The sequence below is a fragment of the Misgurnus anguillicaudatus genome, chromosome 19, assembly GCF_027580225.2.
Source record: "Misgurnus anguillicaudatus chromosome 19, ASM2758022v2, whole genome shotgun sequence".
Classification (NCBI taxonomy): Eukaryota; Metazoa; Chordata; class Actinopteri; order Cypriniformes; family Cobitidae; genus Misgurnus; species Misgurnus anguillicaudatus.
Window position 1 is genome coordinate 22,890,980 of NC_073355.2, and position 21,348 is coordinate 22,912,327.

A 21,348-nucleotide genomic window follows, 5' to 3' on the forward strand; every position below is an offset into this window, starting at 1 on the left:
ATGCAAAGAGTTGACATATGCGTCCTTGATGGCTCCGGGGGCACTGTCAGGCTGATGGGTAAGATCTCTGCAGGGTAAGACCTTCATGGGGTGACTGGGTTCTGAAACGTTTACTCTTGTCTTGCACGACTGATGCTTTGAGTTTGTAAATTACAGCAGATGGATGGGCTTTTTTGGTTAAGGGCATACAGTTGCATAATAAAGCTGCATTAGAGAATACTGAAAATGTTAAAGACATTTCAGTTTTTGCTGAATAAAAAGAATATAGCTGGTCTATGTGCATTGGACATTTTTGTACACTCGGGCCCTGATTTACTAAACTCCTAAATAAAGTGCACTAATTTGCCTATGCAGTTTATAAATCACAAAATGTCTATCGGGAGTGATTTTCTAAACACACACACACATGTTTTTGTAAATTTGGGGAAAAATTCACTTGGTGCTCTTACTTAACAATTGATTTCAACATGTCACCATTAACAATGTACAATATTGCCATTATACTGTATAAAAATAATATTCTAAATATAATAATTTAGTAGAAACCATGCAAGCATGATAAAGGATGCGGTTCTCTGATTCATATTAATAACACAGAAAACATAACAATGCTCATAAGGAGAGACAGCCATCTCAAGGGTAACCAAAGTGCTTCAATAAGACAGAGAGACAGATAAAGATCAAGAGAAAGAGCGAAACAGAACAGTAGGTGCATCACATACTTATGCATGATTCTATGGGCCGTTTCGTAGTCTTAATATACAGTAGTGTAAGAAATGGGTTTGCACTGAAGAATGTGACAATGCATTGCGTACCCGCCTGCATGCACTTTATCAACCAAATAAATATTGTGGAATGTTAGACAGTTCATGCGCTCAATAGCTTTGCGTATGGAAAGGGCTGGGCTAAATTTGTTAAAGCTTATTACAATGCATCAAATGTATTTAAAACTTTTAAAACTATTTTTTAAAGGTTAGTTGCCACGTAGTGCATATTATATAGTGTATAGTACACTATTTGGACTAATATACATGGAATGGACAGCAATACCTTTTAACTGCATTTTTTTCCTTCATAAAAAGACTTTCACTTATTCCCAATCTCCTCACAAAATGTTTATTTGCAGCGCTCATGAATGCATTTCACTGCAATCCTTGTCTGACTGACAGTCAGTGGCAATTGAAACATTTTTACAGAGCTGTGAATGATGCTACAATGCAAAGCTTTAAACCATTCCTCTGGGCTTTTGTTTACACAGTCCTTGTTTCCCTTAGTCTTGGTAGGATGTCTGTATTTGTTACTTCTCGAATGCCCAAACAAACAGGCAGCATGCAGACACAGACTGTGTTAGACTTGTCTTCTCTGGATCTTTAAGATAACTATTGTAAACAGTTATTGACAAAAATCGTGCTTGCTGTGTTATTTTTTTTTTTTTGCATGCAGTAAGATCTTTTATCAGTGATGAGGAAAAATGAAAATTTGCTGTTAATTTACTAACCCTTAAGCCATCCACGATGTAGGTGACATGTTTTCTTTAGTAGAACAGTAGGATTTTCATTTCATGGTTCACCAAGGACCACAATTTTAGATAAAAACTTGTCACCTACATCTTGGTTGCAATGAAAGCAAAATTAAGCCCCGGAGTATACTCTGTTTTTTACATGTACGTGAACGTACGCATAAGGTTGAACTCACAGCTTTGCAAATTATAGTTAATTTGACTCACACGTGTACACAGACATTCAACACATGCACATTGCAACAAAATACAATGCATTTCCTGGGCTACATACTACATTCGACCAACGCCTACAATGTACGCAGTGTTTCAAAAATCTGGCAGTGCGCTTACACTATACACACTCTTCTGATGACAAAAATTGCGTTATATACGTGGAGTCGTGGACCCTCGCATACGCATATAAAATGGATCAGCCTTTATGCACTGAAAAAAATAAAGGCTGGATTCACTTAAAAATATAGTGCATAATTTATGCATCCATTTTTTTAAAGTAAGTATTACATGGAATTTTAAGCAATTTATGCAAGTGCTTAAAATTTCAAGTAAAACTTGGGCTACTTAAGAAAGTGGATGCAAAAATTATGCACTATATTTTTAAGTAAATCCAGCTTATAATTTTTTTCAGTGTGGTCCAGTTTTACACATACACGAATGTGCGCGTGATGCAATTTTTGTCATCTGAAGACGTGCATACAGTAACCTGCGTACATTGTATGCGTAGGTTGTGCACACGCATACAGGAGTACTGGATGTGGGCCATGAGAGGTATTGTTAATTGTCGCAACGCGCATGCGTCGAATGTCAGCGCATGTGTATGAATCAAATGAACTATGCTTTGCAAGGCTTTGCGTTCGACTGTATGCTCGCGTATACGTAAAAATGTAGACTATAACCAAGGTTTGAGGGTGAGTAAATTACCAGCAGTTTTCTTTTGTGAACTATCCCTATGAAGTAACACGTAAAAAATATTTTTAATCCATGGTTGGGTCAAAAAAGGGACAAATCTAAGTGTTGGGTTTGATTATCCCATATCTAACCCAACAATAGGTTTAAACAACCCAGCATTTTGGGTTGAACCAACTTAGCATACTGTATGTCAATTTATAACCAAATGGTTGGGTTTGTCACTTTTTGACCAACCATGGGATAACCTATATGCTGTTATTATTCTGTTAAACACAAAGGATAAATTGCACATAGCTATTGCATACAGCAGTTCCAGTTCATCAGTTTGTCAAGCACCAATAAAGACAAAAAGCATCAGAGCACCCAATCAAAATATGACTCATATGCTATATTTATATTTTTACACTTTTTTATAGTTTTGTATGAAGCAGAACAAAACTGAATACTAAATTTTGTCTTGTACACATTCACATTCAAATTCATAAATTACATAACACACTAGTTTATACATTTTGGGTGAGTGTGAAAACTGGAAAGCTTTGGCACTTTAAATTTTGATCTGTTTAGCACACATTTTCTTTGACTTTATTTATGTTCACATTGAATTATTTAGCAGATGCTTTTATCCAAATGAGAGAGACTTAAGAGTAAAAAAATATATAAAGCTATGTTTTCAATTGAATGGAAATCAAAATCTGAAAAAATATGGATGAGCAAACATGACGGAATTTTCATGTTTGATTCTAACATCCTTTTAATGTGCAACTGCATGCATCCCATATGCATTTCTGCAGGAGTGTTACATAATCACAGGCATCTGCTGTGTGTCTCATCATAAATGAGACGATTCACATAAACACGCACAAACAAAAACATAAGCGTCATAAGGAGAGAATTAATATTCCAAAAATGTGAATACATTTACACAGTGGAGCCAGTTAAAGAAGATGTCATTTAAACAGTACAACCAAATGGCCAGAACAATGGCTTGTGGGTAAGCATGATTTATCACGAAGCATAAACCATCACATGCTTGAATGCATGCATCTACTTTGTTCAGCTTCAGTCACCATGCAATTTCAAGACACCCTGAATCTAATCTATAAAATGGTAAAATGTGTGGAGGTCATTGCAAAAACTAAAGAAACCCAGCAGGACTAAATGACGAAAATACATTTGACCAATATGAGTCTTCTGTATGCATATCATCACTCTCTGGGTAAATGTGTGATGGTTGAGATTTGTAACATTTGATAGCGGTCGGGAGTTGTGGGTTTTTGTGTGTCAGTGGTGAGGGTAAGTTCCCTCCCTGGGTTTGGGTTTCATTGGAAATTCATGCTCAGTTTGATATTTTGCAGTGTTTGGTTAAAGGAACACGCCGACTTTTAGAGACTCTGGGCTCTATAATACACCTGGCGCAATGCAGCGCAATTGTATTTTGCTAGTTTCAACCCGGCGTAATTATCATTTTCACGTTTAGCGCCACGTTGTTTAAATAGCAAATGCATTTGCGCCCAATTTTGCGCCCATGGGTGTTCAGTTCAGGGGTGCGTTTCCCAAACAACGACGTAACTCGTTGCTGAACGACCATAGTACGATGCATCGTTGGAGAAACAAACTACCTTGTCGCAACTGTTTCCCGAAAGCATAGTAATTTTGTCGCACATTCGTCATTTAAACGATGTTGGTTTAACAACATAGTTGATGATGTCACGTGGGAGGTGAAGCACTAATTAATCTGCGCATATCGATTTAATGTCAGATTATTGCTGTAAATAACATATATTGCATCGGAAGACTGATTTTGTTATCGTGATTTAGTTATCTATTGTTTATCTTCAAGATATTTAATTCACGCGCAAGTTCCCTCTTACGTCACTCATCCCAGGGATTCCCCAGGGTCTTAAAGCTCGTAGGGCTGTGCACATCCGCAGTTTTCAAATGCAGCGCTTTCATTCTGTTTACAAATTTAAAGACGTAAATTAAAATGGTAATATATATTAGAATGATGGATATTGACTGTACTACATGTTTTTGCGTATTTTTTTTCAAAAGCATGATCAATGTAAGTCTACATATGATAATAACAAGGAACGATGCTTCTAACGACAGGTCAAAAGCTGTCGTTCCAATGACACAAGTTAGCGATGCAGTTTGCGAATGTTCGTTTGAAGGATGGTTTCGGGAAACACCAAATCGTTGAACGATGTTAGTAACGATGGAACCTACGATCGTTGGTTAACGATTCTTTTGGGAAGCGCACCCCTGGTCTGAAAACGAGGTGTGTTCAGGTGCATTACTGGCGTGTGCTGCTATTTTGAGGCAACTAAAATAGACTACTCCATTGACCAACAAAAACCTGGTCTAAAGTCGCAATATTGTTTTTGTTATTTAATAAGCGCGTTAGAAATATGCGTCTATAAATACACTTGGATGCGCAGCAGCACAAAAACTCTTTAAATACTAAAAATTAAAGGATTAAAATGTAAAAGATTATTATTGAGTCCCGTGGACATAAATAAGCAACGATTATGACAAGTTAGAAGGCGTTAAGTAAACAAATGCTTTGCTTTAAACATGCATCTAATTTTACATGTTTTTTTTTTTTAAATGCTATCACACAGATTTATTGTATATGATGACTCTGTGGATATGGTGAGATGAGAAACATTTGTAAGTAATGCTTTAAAAAAAAACATGCCGCTGTCCGAGTGCTAAAATGGCCTCTGCACGTTTGTGAATTTTTTATCTCCTGTTTGTTACAAAAAAAGTATTTTTAGAGTACAAACAGTTTCTTCCATATTTGCAAATTATGAGATTACAATGATTATGTAGGATATCAATTATAGGCTGGGAAAAGATTAATCGCGATTAATCGCATACAAAATAAAAGCATAACATATGAGTTTGTGCTGTGTGTAATTATTATGTACATATAAATACGCACACATTTATGTATGTATTCTAGAAACATTTACATGTGTATATATATTTATTTATATTTTTATATATTCTATATTATATATAAATAAAAAATGTATACATAAATTAAAAATCTGACATGAATATATGTATGTGTGTGTGGTTAAATATACACAATTATTACACACAGTACACACACATATATTATTCAAAAAATAACTTTTATTTTGTATGCGATTATTTGCGATTAATCTTTTCCCAGCCCTAATAATATATTTACAGCAATTAAAAGCCTGCTATTTGTACTTCTATGACTGAAAGAAAACATCTTTTAAAGGTTTTAATAAAAAAGAACAATTTCAATACAAATGTAAACAACACAATTATTTAACATTAATCTTAAACTAGTGGTCTTCTTCCTCTGCTTAGTTTTTCAGTTTATAAATTCCGCTGTCTAGGAATTAGGCATGGCTCCAGCGCAACTTGCTTTTAAAGGGGATGAGAGCTGAGACTCTCATTGGTTTATTTCACGTTAGCCCCGAAACACACCCGTTACTCATTACAAGAATAGGAACAACTCTTTTAGGCCGTGCGCTTGGCGCATAAACCATTTTACCTCTTGTTAAATTAGCAAAAGTGGAATCGGACAAGCCCATTTAGACCGTGCACCGTGCGCTTTAGACCATGTGCTTAGATCGTTAAAATAGGGCCCTATTCACTGTATCCCCCACTGTATGTAGTTAGATAAGTGCATACATATCATTTTCATCTCCGTGCGTCCCGTAACTGTCTGACGCACTTACCGCTAACCTAGCTTTGCACAAAGACTGGGCTCCGGCTAGCATACTGCTCCCAATAAGTGACAAAATAACTCCAACATTTTCCTATTTATATGTTGTGATTTGTATGTCACAGCGTGTACAAATGTCTTTTAACCGTATACATCCTGGAAACTATATATTCAGGAAGCAAAGCACTGCTACTTGGGCAAAAAATGTTGGTGTTATTTTGTCACTTTTGGGAGCAGTATGCTAGATCAGTGGTTCTCAAACTGGGGTCCAGGGCCCCCAGGGGGGCCGTGAGATGGTGCCGGGGGGCCCCAGCTTTATAACATTTTATAAAATACATTAATTTATAATGAATTCTATGTAATTAAACCTAAAAGATTAAGGCTACTAACCAACAGCACTACTTTGTATAATATAATTTTATTGTTTTTTTATTAAAATGTTACGTTTTAGAACAAATTTGTCATAAATTTTCTTTGGGGGGCCGCGAAGGAATGCACCGTATATAAGCGGGGCCGCACGCTGAAAAAGTTTGAGAACCACTGTGCTAGATGGATAGATTTGCGCTAAGCTAGGCTAGCGGTGGGTGCGTCAGACAGAGTTACGAGACGCATGGAGATGAAAATGGTATGTATTGACTTATCTAACTCTTGGGGATACGGTGAATAAGCTAAAGTCCCAAAAAGTCGACGTGTTCCTTTAGGGCAGATGAAACACCATTTATCTTAAACCATTAATAATATTTTGGTAACACTTTACATTAGGTTACTTTTTTAAAAATGTTTGTATGCTTACATTAACACACACTTCATTAAAACATCAAAGTCTCATCTAGTGCCTGCACTCTCAGATAAAAGGTACAAAAGCTGTCACTGGGGCGATACCCTTTGAAAAAAAATCTATGTAGTACCACAAAGGGACAACTTTGTACGAAATGTACCTTTATTTTTGGGAGTTAGTGTTAAACGTTCCTTAAAAAACTGTCCCCTCACGTGCTGTCAATTATTGTTCATAGAAATCACTGCAGATGTGTGTTGTTTTGACAGACTTACGTAGTAAATACTCTGCTGCGTCCTGTTCATAATCTGCATCTTCTGGAAAGTGGTCAATCTTCTTACATACACCTCGAAACGTTCCTGCAGCCATGAAGAACAGATAAACAGACTGTTAGTCTCCATTTCTCTGTGTGTTGTGTTCGACATCGGCGTGTATAAATGTGCACACAACAGGAATCCATTTTTTAGTGTAAGCGCAAACAGTAAACATGTCTTAATGTGTTTACTTTACTGTGTTCTCTTATGCATTTATCAGGTCAGTGAGCACAGCCCTGGTAAGCTGCTTGTATGTGTGTGTGTGTGTGTGTGTGTGTGTGTGTGTGTGTGTGTGTGTATGTGCACGTATGCATGCCGTCTTGTGCATTCCCTCACAACCCCTGTTCACTCGGCTGTGCGCTCAAGATGACAAATGAACAAAAATAACACTTCTGCCCTCAGGCGTAACATGTGACCGGCTAATGAAGAGGTTTATCGTACCAAATACATGCGCCCTATGTGGGGGAAACCGTTGTGACACATGCTGTCACATTCTTAACAAGAATAAAAAAAGGGTACACAGCTCAAACACTCTGTTTGTGCGTTTGTGTATTATTTCGAGGAATCCTGATGCATCATCTACTCTTTATATAATATATCAATGTTAAACAGTGCAGAGCGAATAAACACACACGCTACAGGAATCCATTTACCAAGCCCCAAAGAGATCTGAAACTGTTAGACACAGACGACTCTTTTTAAAGGGACAGTTCACCCAAAAATACAAATTGTTACAAACTGTAATCATTTGCTCACTCTCATGTCTCCTGTTTGCATTTATATTTTGTGTTCAAAACATTTAAGGAGATAATTTAATAAATATTTGGTTGGGTGAATTCAAGACAGTCATACTGGATGAAACTGTGGCTGCGTCCGAAAACTCTAAATTGCTGCCTTCTGAGGCAGCTTTCCAAGGCAGCAAGGCATCAAGGCATGTCCGAATTCAATGTTTGGTTTACTTCCTGTCTCCTGAGATACCTATGCGTGGACGTACATTAAGAATGTGATTGGTCGAGTCCGGTCGAGTTCGAAAAAATAAAATGGCGGCCAAGGACGCGACTGGACCACCAATTTAGTGTAAATAAGGGTATATTTTCACTTTTTACACCTTTTAATTGCATTTCTAGCGAGAAATTAGTATTGTAGTTTTCAAATATGTGATTAGTTATCACAAAGGCGCTCTCTGTTTAAATTTCAAACATGCTGCCTTAGAAGTGTGTCCGAAAGTCTTTCTCTGAGCTACCTTCATGCCTCCGAAGTCATTTCCTCATGAGGCAGCGAGGCAACAACAACAACAACAACAACAACCTTTATTTATAAAGCACATTTAACACAATAGAAATTGATCCAAAGTGCTGTACATAAGGGAAACAACTACAAATGTCCAAAAGCTAAGGAATAAAAATATGTCTTCAGATTAGATTTAAAACTGTCCAATGATGGAGCAGACCTCACATGATAAGGGAGAGCATTCCAAAGCATGGGCCCAGCCACAGAAAAGGCCCGATCACCCTTTAATTTGTAACGACTTCGTGGCACATTTAAAAGCAAATGGTTTGAAGATCTAAGTGCCCTAACAGGAAAATAAGGTACAATTAGATCACTAATATACCTAGGTGCACAGCCAGACAACCCCTTATAAACAAACATAAAAATCTTAAAATCAACTCGAAACTTAATAGAAAGCCAGTGAAGAGATACCAAAACAGGTGAAATATGATGCTTCTTTCTAGACCCAGTCAAAAGTCTTGCAGCTGCATTTTGAACAATTTGTAGTTGAGATAGTGAAGATTGAGAAAGACCACAATAAAAAGAGTTGCAATAGTCTAATCTTGATGTCACAAATGCATGAATTGCAACTTCTAAATCTTTTGTTGAGAGAAGATTCTTCAACTTTGCAATGGATCTTAAATGGAAAAAGCTTCCTTTAATAACCACACTAATATGTGTGTCAAAGAATAGTGAAGAGTCAAAGATTATTCCAAGGTTTTTGACTTGGGTGCATACATTTGTTGAGAGAGGACCTAACTGGGCTTTCAGGGCTGGAACAGAATCTGCCGGACAACCAAGAATTAAAACATCTGTTTTTTCCTCATTTAGCTGCAGAAAATTATTTGTCATCCACCTTTTAATATCATCTACACATTCCAATAACACATCGAATGACGCAGTGGTGTCAAGTCTTACTGGAAGGTAAAGCTGAGAATCATCTGCATAACAGTGATATGAAATGTTGTACTTCTGGAAAATGTGGGCCAAAGGCAGCATATAAAGGGAAAACAATAATGGTCCCAAAATAGATCCCTGGGGCACACCAAACAAAACGGGTGCAGATGATGATGAACAATTTCCAACATTTACAGAGAAAGTCCTCATCTCAAGGTAGGAGGCAAACCACTTTAATGCAACGAGTCACTGCCTTGAGTTTTCGGACGCAGCATATGTTTTTGGGAGATGACTACATTTAGGGAGATAACCAAGTATTTAAAGGTGCAGTGTGTAAATTGTAGCGACATCTAGTGGTGAGGTGCTGGTGAATTCACTGCTTACCCCTCGTTTTTTAATCACATAGAGAAGCTACGGTAGCCACCACCGGACAAAGATATCATCGGAGACAACTTAGTAAAAAAAGTTTGTCCATTAAGGATTTTTGTAGAAACATGGCGGCACAAAATGGCGACTTCCATGTAAGGGGACCCTCTGTGTATGCAGATAAAAACGTCTCATTCTAAGGTAATAAATACATAACGGTTCATTATGAAAGGTCTTTATACACCCCTGATAATATAGTTATATTATTTAGCATTTCTGTCAAGAGATCCTTCTTAAAATTACACACTGCACCTTTAAGACTGGTGGGAACCACATGGAGTATTTAAAGATAAAATATTTATAATAGTAAAATACGATTTCTATCCAGACACATACTGTATATAAAACATACTGAGGTTGGTCACCGAATATGAAAAAACCATACTGACCCACATTATGGCATGTGTCATTTTATGCATGTGTCCATATGCATGTTTGTGTATTTGTATGATGAGAGAAAAGTCGCCTCTCTGGTGGACAGTGACGACTCTGAATGATTCAGAATGAATCAGGGCACCCAGGCTTTTTCAGAAATCCCCTCTGGTTTGCCATACACCCCTCCACCACCATCAACTGCCTGTGTTTGTCAACGGGTGACCTGACAGACTGCCCATTTACAGCTATTCACTTTCTCTATTCACTTTCGCAAACACAAACGTATCTGCCTGCTCATAACACAGACAGGATGATCAAAAATGAATAGCCGATGAAAAACTCTGAGGGAGGAGCGCTTTGTCACGGTGACTCTCTCTGACTGCTAGGATGTATTTATGCTTTGAGTAATATGATGCAAATCTTCAGATTTAATTTGAATTTTGATGAGGTTTAAAATTGTGATATAAAATGCCTTACTGATTGATAACTTCACTTGAAGGTTATAACATGCATTGATAAAAGATTATGAAGTGTACCATTGGGATTTTAGAGGATTTTATGAACACACAGTAAGAGATTAATGCATCTTAAACACATTTGCAGGTAGGGGTGGGTGGTATAACCAAAATTACAGTATGAGTAATTTTATATAACATTAACAGTATTACATATATTATACAGCATTACATTTTATGTAAAATAAAATATTTTACTAAAAAATAAGCAAAAACTTTGTTTAAAGATCATCCAAATAATGAAGTACAGTTTAAAGGGAAATAATGTAATTTATATATTGTCTTTTTTAAATTAAAGTATGGAATTGAAATATGATGGCCACAAATTAAATAATAACATTAAATACAGTCAGGGGACTATATTTCACTTCAAAAACAAGACACTCATATTAACACACAAACTGTCTAAAAAATCACTTATTTCACATATAAAATGTATATTTTGCCTAATATATAATGGTATCACTTTACAATAAGGATGTTAACATCAGTAAATGCATTACCTATAAGCGAACATCGAGCAATATAATTTGTTAATTTTAGTTGATGCCAACACAATTGTTAATGTTAGTTCATTGTGCAATAACTATATATGGTCAACAGTGACATTTTGCTTATTTTAAAAATGTATAAAAAATGCTTATATAAACATGAACTAAAGTAAAGATATTATTCATTGTAAGTAGGCTAATGCATATTAACCAATGTTAACAAATACAACTTTATGTAAAATAAAGTTATGAGTATTTTTCTTATTACCGTAGCTTGCTCAGTGTGTGATGCAATGTATTTGTAAAGTGTAATTGTAAGTATAAATCATGTATGTTCAGTTTAATTTATGATAAAAAAGCCAAAACAGTAGTTCCAGATATTGTAATTGTAGTAGGCATGGGCTCAAGGTTTCAAAACCACTAACATTTTCTGTGATTCCATTTTCAAGGTATAAGCTGTGTTTACACAAAATGTATTAAATCGATATGTAATTGATTTGATGTTTACATTCAATATATATTAAAGAATATTATAATTTAAGGGCTTTATTTTAACCTGGCATACATGTTGTATGTTGCTTAAAAATAAAATTGTGTCCAGTTGAAAGGTTGTTCGTGATGTTTGAAAATAACAAATTTTAGTGTTGTAATGGCAATACCGCAACACCGTGAAACTGTGGTAGTTTTGCTTAAGGTTATAATACCCTCAAAATCTCAAACCGGCCCATGCCTAAATTGTAGTACAGTAATGAAAATCACATATTGTTGAATTATGATAATGACCATTTGGAGGGAGAAGAATAGACCTATTGCGAGTAGACGTCACAGTTACGTCACTGCAAGCTGCCCGCACAATGTGGTGACGGAAAAACAAATGAATTATACACGAGTGAAACGAACAAGATAACCCACTAGAAAATGTCTTATTTGCTGTTGGGTATCAGAATAGAATGCAAAAAAAAGATGGCCTTCATTTTTATAAAATATCATCGTCGAAGACACCATTTGAAGATAAACGTATAGGGGTGTCAACAATAATCGATTCGGCAATGCATCGCAATTCAGCATCAATGCAGCAAAGTGCCATAATCGATTATGTCACTGTTTATTTTCTGGCCTCGAGTGGACAATAAAGTTGTGAAGTTTCAATTATTTCCGGGGGCATAAGAACAACAATCAAGATGGTTGAGGCAGAGAGAGATGACAGTGATAGACGGGTAAATAAAAACGCACCCTTTTCCATGGAAAGTGGACACATTTCGGATTCTATGAAGTTAATGGGAACCTTTACAAGACTTACGCTGTGAATTCTCATCTCAGGTATATAATTGTCATTGTCTTAAAGCTGCTAAGCTTCTGTTTTTTTTTGAGAATAGTTGCACTTGACTGATTAAATATTTGCCTTGTTGTGTACAGTAGAATTCTGATGCATCGCAATGCATCGCAGAATCGAATTGAATCGTTACCTGGTGAATCGTAATTTAATCGAATTGTGAGGGCAGTGCCAATGCACACCCCTAGTTTATGGTTGCAAGACAGACCGGAGTGATGAAATCATCTGAAAATCTTGTAATAATCAGAATAGAAAATAAATAGAAAAGATGTCCGGTGTGCTGTTTAAGTCTGTTCCCTCTATATGTTTTTTATAGCTTTTTAATCACGTTACGCTTACAATTTATTTAGAAAGATTAAAGATTTGAATAGGTTATACTTAAAAAGCAATAATATTGTGTATTCTATAATACCGTTTATTAAATATTTTTATAGGAAGAAATAATAGAAGACAGAAAAATTATGATATTATTTACAAAATACTTCATCTCTGTTTACAAACATGCAATCAGTGGTGTAGTGGTGCCTGGAGAAGTGGGTATAGTCTTAATTCATGCCCCCATTTTTTAAAATAGATATACCCCATGCTATCAAATAAAGAAGTTGGTATACTTTGTATACCTGCATATACCCTGCACTACACCACTGCACGCAACTAAATAATTTTAACTAAAATAATTTGCAAATGCAAAAATCCATCTGTTATGCAGTGTGTCTATATACACTAAGTGAAAGTAGTTCCCTTGTTAGATCCGCCCACCAACTAAACAAAGAAATAAAGTGTTAAAGTATTTCCTGTGTAGGGTTAGGGTTTGAGGTAGGAAGGCTTTAATTTACCCAATAATGCATGGTCTATTTATTATTTTTAAAAAATATAATAATTTACGCTTTGTGTGTAATTATTGGATCCTGCTAATCGAGTGGTGTATAGTGGTGCCTGAATAAGTGGATATACTATGTGGGATATACTATAATTTATGCCCCCATTTTTTGAAAGTAGAACTATTTGCACCTCCATCATGTAGATTAACAAAGTGGTGTAGTGCAGAGTATACTACACCACTTTTATAATCTACAAAAATATTGAGGTGCAAATAGTATTTGCTATATTAGATAGCATCAAAATGCAAAAAATAATTCAAAAATAAAACATAAAAATGTGAGGCAACCGGATGCAGTAAGATTATTCAGTTGGCTTAACGACAATTGTAAAATTGTTCAAGCAATGCTGATTTCTTCAACAGAGACAACAACAGCATAAAGAAAGCAAACAACAAAACAGTAATATTAACCAAGGAAATGTCCGGTGGCTAATTTTAGTCAGTATACGGAAAATAATAAATTGACTACTTCTAAAGAAAAATCTTTGTTCAAGTTACTTTTTTTCCTTTGTTGGGAAAACATTTTGAAATCCGATTTTTAACAGAGTATAATTACTATTGCAAAAAGCAAAACTTTTTTCACTGACTGTGAATAGATTTTTGCAGAATATAATATTTTTATTTAGTGTACAAAGTATCCAACACTATTGCCTTTTTTCATTTTGTGTTGTGGTATTTTCATGTTTCTTGGCTATTGGAATATCAACTGAAGGCTCATCTAATATCATATTTCAATAAATCACCTGTCCACACCTATCTGTTTACCATAGTGTGAAGTACAGCCAGGCATCTCCATCTTCCAATCCGCCACGATGGATTACACCAGCGCTAAAAGCATCATAAGACCCAGCAGCCGCTTTCACCTGCAATCATTCAGATTTAGAGCTCTCTGTCTCCATTTACATAACATAAACCTGCACAACGACTGCGTGTTTGTCACAACTTTAGTTGCACAACTGTCACAGAGCTTCACGCGCGAAGGGGAAATGCATTTACGGGGAAGTATTTCATTAGCTTTTATATCCGTGTTTACTATCATTGCAAACAGGCCCCGAATAAATAAACCCAACACTGATGCTATTAGCTCAAAGGGTTCCCTGAAAAAAATGCCTGCGAGGAATACTTTGTATTGGAATTAAAAGTCCTAATTTGGTTTCTATGCTGACCAATGATAAAATAATCTGATTAGGAAATGGGAACATCGTCGGAGCGGTCAAACAAAAAGTGATGTCGATATAAAAGCGAGAGCATTTCTCTGTTGCCGCCAGTGGGTCAAAAGATTTGTCTTCGTAGCTGCTTTGTGGTCTCATTGACCCGTTTTCCTGGAAACGTTCTTGAAACAATTACTGTTTCACACTTTTAAGTAATGAAGTGCTTGGACTCACATATCAATAGACATTGAGAGAGTTTACAGTCAATGTTGAGGTAAATCCACCAGAGATGTGTTTTCAATTAAACGCTACCTTTGTGTGGATTAGAAAACAACTCATCTGGTTGTGTTGATTCGGGCCTCTGGGTCTCCACATTAAAGAGAAGTTGAATAGAGCCGTGAGCAGCGGGCACTACAGGCCATGGCTCTGTGAATGCAGTGACACACCTCCAGTTTAAATAATTCAACAGAGATCTCCTCAAAGGTGACAGCTTTGTTTGGAAGAGACCTGAAAGATTAAGAACTGATGGAGACATTTTCCGCCCTCCCCACAGATTGTGTAGAGCTCTTTCCACCATTCAATGCACAACCAACCAAGAGATAAAGCGACACTTTTATAAAAGGAAGAAGAAGAAAGGGGATAAAAGAAGAGAATCTTTGGATGGCTTTTGTGTTTCTCTGAGCCTCAGCATCTTTACTCGTCTCTCTCCTGAGTCTCCTGTGTGGTCTGCAGTGGGTGGCTGTGGGCGCTGTGCTGCTGTGGCTCTTCTGATAGCACACAGGCAGCCTGCATCGCTCTGATTGACACACGGTTAGTCACACTTCAGAGAAATACATGCTCAGCTTAATTTGCCTATGCATTCAGCCCCAGCTTAAAGAGAACTTACAGTCAGAGTCTAAAGACTTTATTTATGCTGAACGGTGCGAAGGAGCAGAAGTCAGCATTTCCATAACATTTAGCGTCAAGCAAGATTTTGCCCCGTTTTTGAAGTATGATGGCCAAATCCATTGACATGGTGGAGGGAGCAAAAAAAACATTTTATTTACATGAGAAGAAATAGTGTTTCTTTTATTTTTTACAAGACATTGGCTTTGTTCCAGCTGCCTACCTAGACTGAGCTTATCAAAGCGACTGTGTAAATGATCATGTTAAATAACCTGACAATGTGTAAGGTCATGTAAAGCCTTAAAGGGATAGTTCACCCAAAAATGAAAATAATGTCATTAATGACTCACCCTCATGTAATTTCAAACTCGTAAGACCGCTGTTCATCTTTAGAAACACAGTTTGAGATGTTTTAAATTTAGTCAGAGAGCTTTCTGACCCTCCATTGAAAATCTATGTGGGTGATTCTCACGAAACCATTGAAACACCACGGCACTAATGATTTTAGCTTTAAAATGTGTAATATAGTAACATTAAAAAGCATCAGAATTAACACAATACTGTGTTCTACCTTGCACAATGTGTGATTTCAACAAAAGTATTTATAATTGTAAATTTTCTCTCATTTTCTGCTGAAATTCTCATTACCGCAATGTGTCCGGCGGTTTTTGAACATGCGTTATGTTGTAATTTAATCAAATTAACACAAAAATATTAAGAAAACAAATAAATGTATAATAATAATGAAGAAAAATTAGGAAAATGATGTGTCCATGCCTGATGTTCTCATCCTCCGCAACACTTTTTGAGAACAGTTTAAGCACACATACAGAATTTTAATAAAGTTTGATTTTGAGTGACCAAGCACATGGACCAGTTACTTCAAGATGGCTACCAGGTAAGATCATTTTTTTTACAGTTAATTTGAAATATTGTCTTGTCAGAATGCTTACACGACATTTTGATTATCATTACCGCAACAGATGCTTATTAAATGTTAATTTAATTAATAGAAGCATAATACTTTGATTTTAAATGCATGTGCAGAATCTCCAAATTATGTTCTTTCAGGTTTGTCATGTCATTTTGAAAATATGTCAGTGTTGATGTTTTCTGACTGTTGCGGTAATGAGATTTTTTAGGACTAATTTTTTAAATTATGTTACAAAAAGTGTTAAATGATAAGTAAAAGTTTTTAAATTAATGTTCCCATTTACTCTAGACTTTGTTTTTCAATGTCTGGTGGGGAAAAAAAGTAAATTTAAGCAATTTTTACATTTTCATGCTTGACATTTTTAAAACCAAGTTTTCGTGAGAATCACCCATGTACGGTATACTGTCCATGTCCAGAAAGGTAATAAAAACATCATCAAAGTAGTCCATGTGACTTCAGTGGGTCAGTTAGAATTTTTTACACAAAAAAGCTGGTGCGCACCAGATAAAACGTCAGCAGCATTATACGTCAGAAACGTCGTACTTTAGCAGCGACACTGAAGTCTCATGCACGCGATTCACAACAGACCCGGAAGAGAAGACAATGCTGAATAAAGTCATAATTTTTGTTCTTTTTGGACCAAAATGTATTTTTGATGCTTCAACACATTCTAACTGACCCACTGATGTCAACATGGACTACTTTGATGATGTTTTTATTACCTTTCTGGACACGGACAGTATACCGTACAATGAAGGGTCAACAAGCTCTCAGACTAAATATAAAACATCTTAAACTGTGTTTCCAAGGTGAACGGAGGTTTGGAACAACATGAGGGTGAGTCATTAATGACATTATTTTCATTTTTGGGTGAACTATACCTTTAAACTGTGTCACCTTCTGCAATGCATTTATTGGGTAAAGATTTAGCAAAGCCTGATTGGTCCACACACACTGTAAAAAATATTTGCTGCCTTAAATGTTTTTGTTGAATCAACTTACTATTATTTATCTTGACTAAAGATGAGTTGGTATAACTACACATGAGTTGTTATAACTTATAAAATATAGTTGAAAGAAAGTCAATTTCATTTTATAATCTTCTATAATCTCTTGTCAAGATAAATAATAGTAAGTTAAAATTACTTGTAAATCTAAGTTGATTTAATAAAAAAGTTTAAGGGGGCGTGCACACCAAAGCTTCTAGCCCACAACTGGCACATGTTTTCAATTGTTTCCAATGGAAGCTGTGCATTGTTCAAAAAAGCCAGCAGCTAGCGGTTTTCTTCCACGCTGAAAACAAGAGTTGAAAAATAATCAACTTTGGGTGAAAAGCTCCACTCGTCAATGTCAGTTCTCACACGGCCGTCCAATCACAGTGGAGGAGGGGCAGGACATTACAACTGCAACCAACCGGCTCACAGCTGAAGTATCACAGCTACCAAAGCGCTCCGCTGAAAAAAGCTGGTACTCAGCTGAAAAAACGGTTGGCATTCGGCGTCCTCCAGGCATTTTCAGCTGTGCTTAAAAATTTTGGTGTGCACGCCCCCTAATGCAGCAAAGATTATTTACAGTGCAGAATTGTGCACATTAACTAGATTTTACATAAAAACACATTGAGTTTTGGAAGCTTATTTAAAAGTATAGAAAATTATTTTTTTCAGAATTTACTCAACCTCGTGCCATCACATATTTATATGCTTTCCCTGCTTCAGCTTAACACAAGCAAGTAATATTAATATCAAATAAATAATAACTCTCAGGCGTGCGTGTGGAAGGAGTGAGACTTGGGAGACAGGATTAATACAATAAACATTAATTATAATAATCCAAACATACATACAGGAAGGCAGGCAGGCAGAGAAACACACACTTCAATTTCAATTTTGAAAAATAAGCTGAAAATATTCATTGTTTTCTCAAACTTATTACTTCACTTCAGAACACCTGTATTTACTCACTGGAGTCATTTGAATTACTGTAATGATGGATGGATGTGCTCTTCGGTGCTTCAACATGTCAAGCCCCATGTTAGAAGATAACACTTTAATATAAAATGATTTGTTTGTGTTCGACCAAAAAAAAAAAAAACGAAGTCATACATCTGGGATGGCATGAGGGTGACTTAATTGATTCAATTAATTTCCCATCATAAAAAGTAGATAGATTTCCAAATCATGCTTTATGTTGGCATGAAGGAGTAAGGCGTTGGAACGAATCTTGTGCAACATTACTGCAGTACTAGTCACAATGAGTTGTGCAAGTCAGAGCATGACTGCTCCAGAGACACTGTTGCTCCTTTTGCCATCTTTAATAATCTATATGTGCTTCATTTTGCAGGTAGACTCTTGCGTTAAAGCCCAGCTTTGCTGAGAGAATGACTGGTCTAATGGTTTTGACACAGTGAGTCATCTACATTCATTAAGCATGGTTTTAATGATCCTCCACAGGGCACCGTTGTCTTCGCCAGTCCTCATCACAATAATATTCCTACAGACGCGAGAGGATCGCTTACCAGCTCACTAATTCAACTAAACATAACAAGCCAAGTAATGCTTTACTTGAGTGCTGTGATAAGCCAAGACATCAAGCTTCCATGTTAAATCATGTTTCTAGAGAATGAGCTAATAAATGTGCAACATAGCCTGTCCAACGGTACCGAGACGGGGCTGAGAGGCTTCAAATTTTACAAGAGGCAATCTTCTCCCCCTCCCCACTCTCTCTCTCGCACACACACATGCATGCACACGCACACACAGCCGCTGTTAGCTGCTTATTGCTGTTCTCTCAGCGGGGCCCAATAACTGTACTTGTTTGTTTAACTTCACTTCTTCTGCTTTGGTCTTTTTCCATTAAATGGAGTCTCTTCAAACGACAGCACACTTCAGAGGATGAGGAGAGGGGTTGTGTAGCAGCTGATGCAGGCAGCCGCTTCCTCTAGAAGTGCAGGGGCTCTTAAAAGCTTCCCGGGGGCTGAATAGTTTAAGCAATCCTGAAGGGTTTGGTTACAACAATCTTACAACATTTCAACTATTCCTTTTAGTGTAGTTTTAGTCAATTAAATATCATAAGATTTTAGTAGACTAAAAATCTACTTTATTTATGACCCTGGACCACAGTCATAAGGGTAAATGTTTTAAAAATGCCGTACAACGTATCTAATAAAAGCTGAATAAATAAGCTAAGTTGTCATTGATGGGTTGTTAGTTTAGGATGATATTTGGCCAGAAAATATTCTCAAAATATTGTCCAAATGGATTCCTTAGCAACACATTGCTAATGATAAATACATTTTTGAGATTTTTATGGTAGGACATTTACAAAATATCTTCATGGAACATGATCTTTACTTAATATACTAACGATTTTTAGTTTAAAAAATCTATCATTTTAACCCATACAATGTATTGTTGGCTACTGCTACAAATATACCTTTGTGACTTTACACCAGGGTCACATTTTATTAAAGTTGTAAATGTGCCATACAGACAAAAAAAACAAGTGTTATGATATCATGTTGATAACACTTTATAATAACTGCACACTATGAAGCATTAGCAAAGCATTAGTTAAGCAGTACTAATTAGTCAATTCATCATTTATTAAACATTAATAGACATAGTAAGTAGTTTATAAAATGCATTATTTTTACTTATAAGCATATATATAATGTGTTTAATAATTGTCTTTTCATACTTTATTAATGATCAATTCATTATTTCTAAAATAAGTATTACATTATTTACAGACCAGTTATTAAGGAGTTGTTAGTGGTTTATAAGATCATTAAGGATTGATCTTAGTGATTAATAAAATATTTAAACATTAATTTATACATCTTATTATTTAGACGCATATAATAAGTTAGTCAGTGTTAATAAGTATTCCTACTGTAATTCATGATTAATTCAGGTAGTCATAAAGCATTTAGAAGTGGTCAGTTAACTATTTTGTAAGCTCATCTAAAGTGAGGACTATTTATGCTTTGTAAAGCTTTTATAAAGGAGATTTAAAGGCTCAGTTATCTTTTAAACAGAAAAAGGAAACAAACACAACACAGAGTAATACAGAATATGGAAATATTTATTTCAGAAGCAAAAATTAAACTGTACAACTATACACTTAATATAAAATGAAAAATAAACCTCTCATAAAAAGAAAAAAGCAACAAAATGAACAACAAAAAAGTGAATATTACTAAAAAATAAGCAACAAAATAACAGATATAGAAAAACAAATATAATCAACAAATTATTAAATAATATCAGACAATTATGTTTTATATAAATTACATTTTTTTTGTTTTATATATTAGTCTGTGTTGTGTTTGTTTCGTTTTTTGTTTAAAAGATAACTGAGCCTTTAAATCTCCTTTAAAAGCTTAACAAAGCATAAATAGTCCTCACTTAAGATGAGCTTACAAAATAGTTAACTGACCACTTCTAAAATGTTTTATAACTACCTGAATTAATCATGAATTACAGTAGGAATATGTGTTAATGAAGCATTTATTAATTCACTGACTAACTTATTACTATACGTCTAAATAATATGATGTATAAATGAATGTTTAAATAGTTTATTAATCACTTCCTAAATCTGATAAACCACTAACAACTCCTTAATAACTGATCTGTAAATAATGTAATACTTATTTTCGAAATGATGAATTGATCATTAATAAAGTATGGAAAGACAATTATTAAGCACATTATATATATGGTTATAAATCAAGAATAAAGCATGAATAAACTACTTACTAATGTCTATTAATGTTTAATAAATGAAGTATTGAGTACTGCTAAACTAATGCTTTACTAATGCTTCATAGTGTGCAGTTATTATAAAATGTTACCCATTAGGGCTTTCTTAATATTTTTTATTTAATGTCTTTATTAATGTAAAATTAGTCATGACCTTGTTTTTCTCCAAAAGACCAGTATTTAGATTCTTGACCCCCTCT

At 35.4% G+C, this 21,348-nt stretch overlaps 1 protein-coding gene across 1 annotated transcript in view; it reads right to left on the minus strand.

Annotated features, from left to right (window-relative positions):
- The window catches only part of cacng3b (calcium channel, voltage-dependent, gamma subunit 3b), a 39,256-nt gene that overhangs the window by 7,208 nt on the left and 10,700 nt on the right, over positions 1 to 21,348 (minus strand). The window contains exon 2 of the mRNA XM_055193240.2: positions 7,191 to 7,274. Coding sequence (XP_055049215.1) covers positions 7,191 to 7,274 — 84 coding nt within the window. The remainder of the gene's footprint in view (positions 1 to 7,190; positions 7,275 to 21,348) is intronic.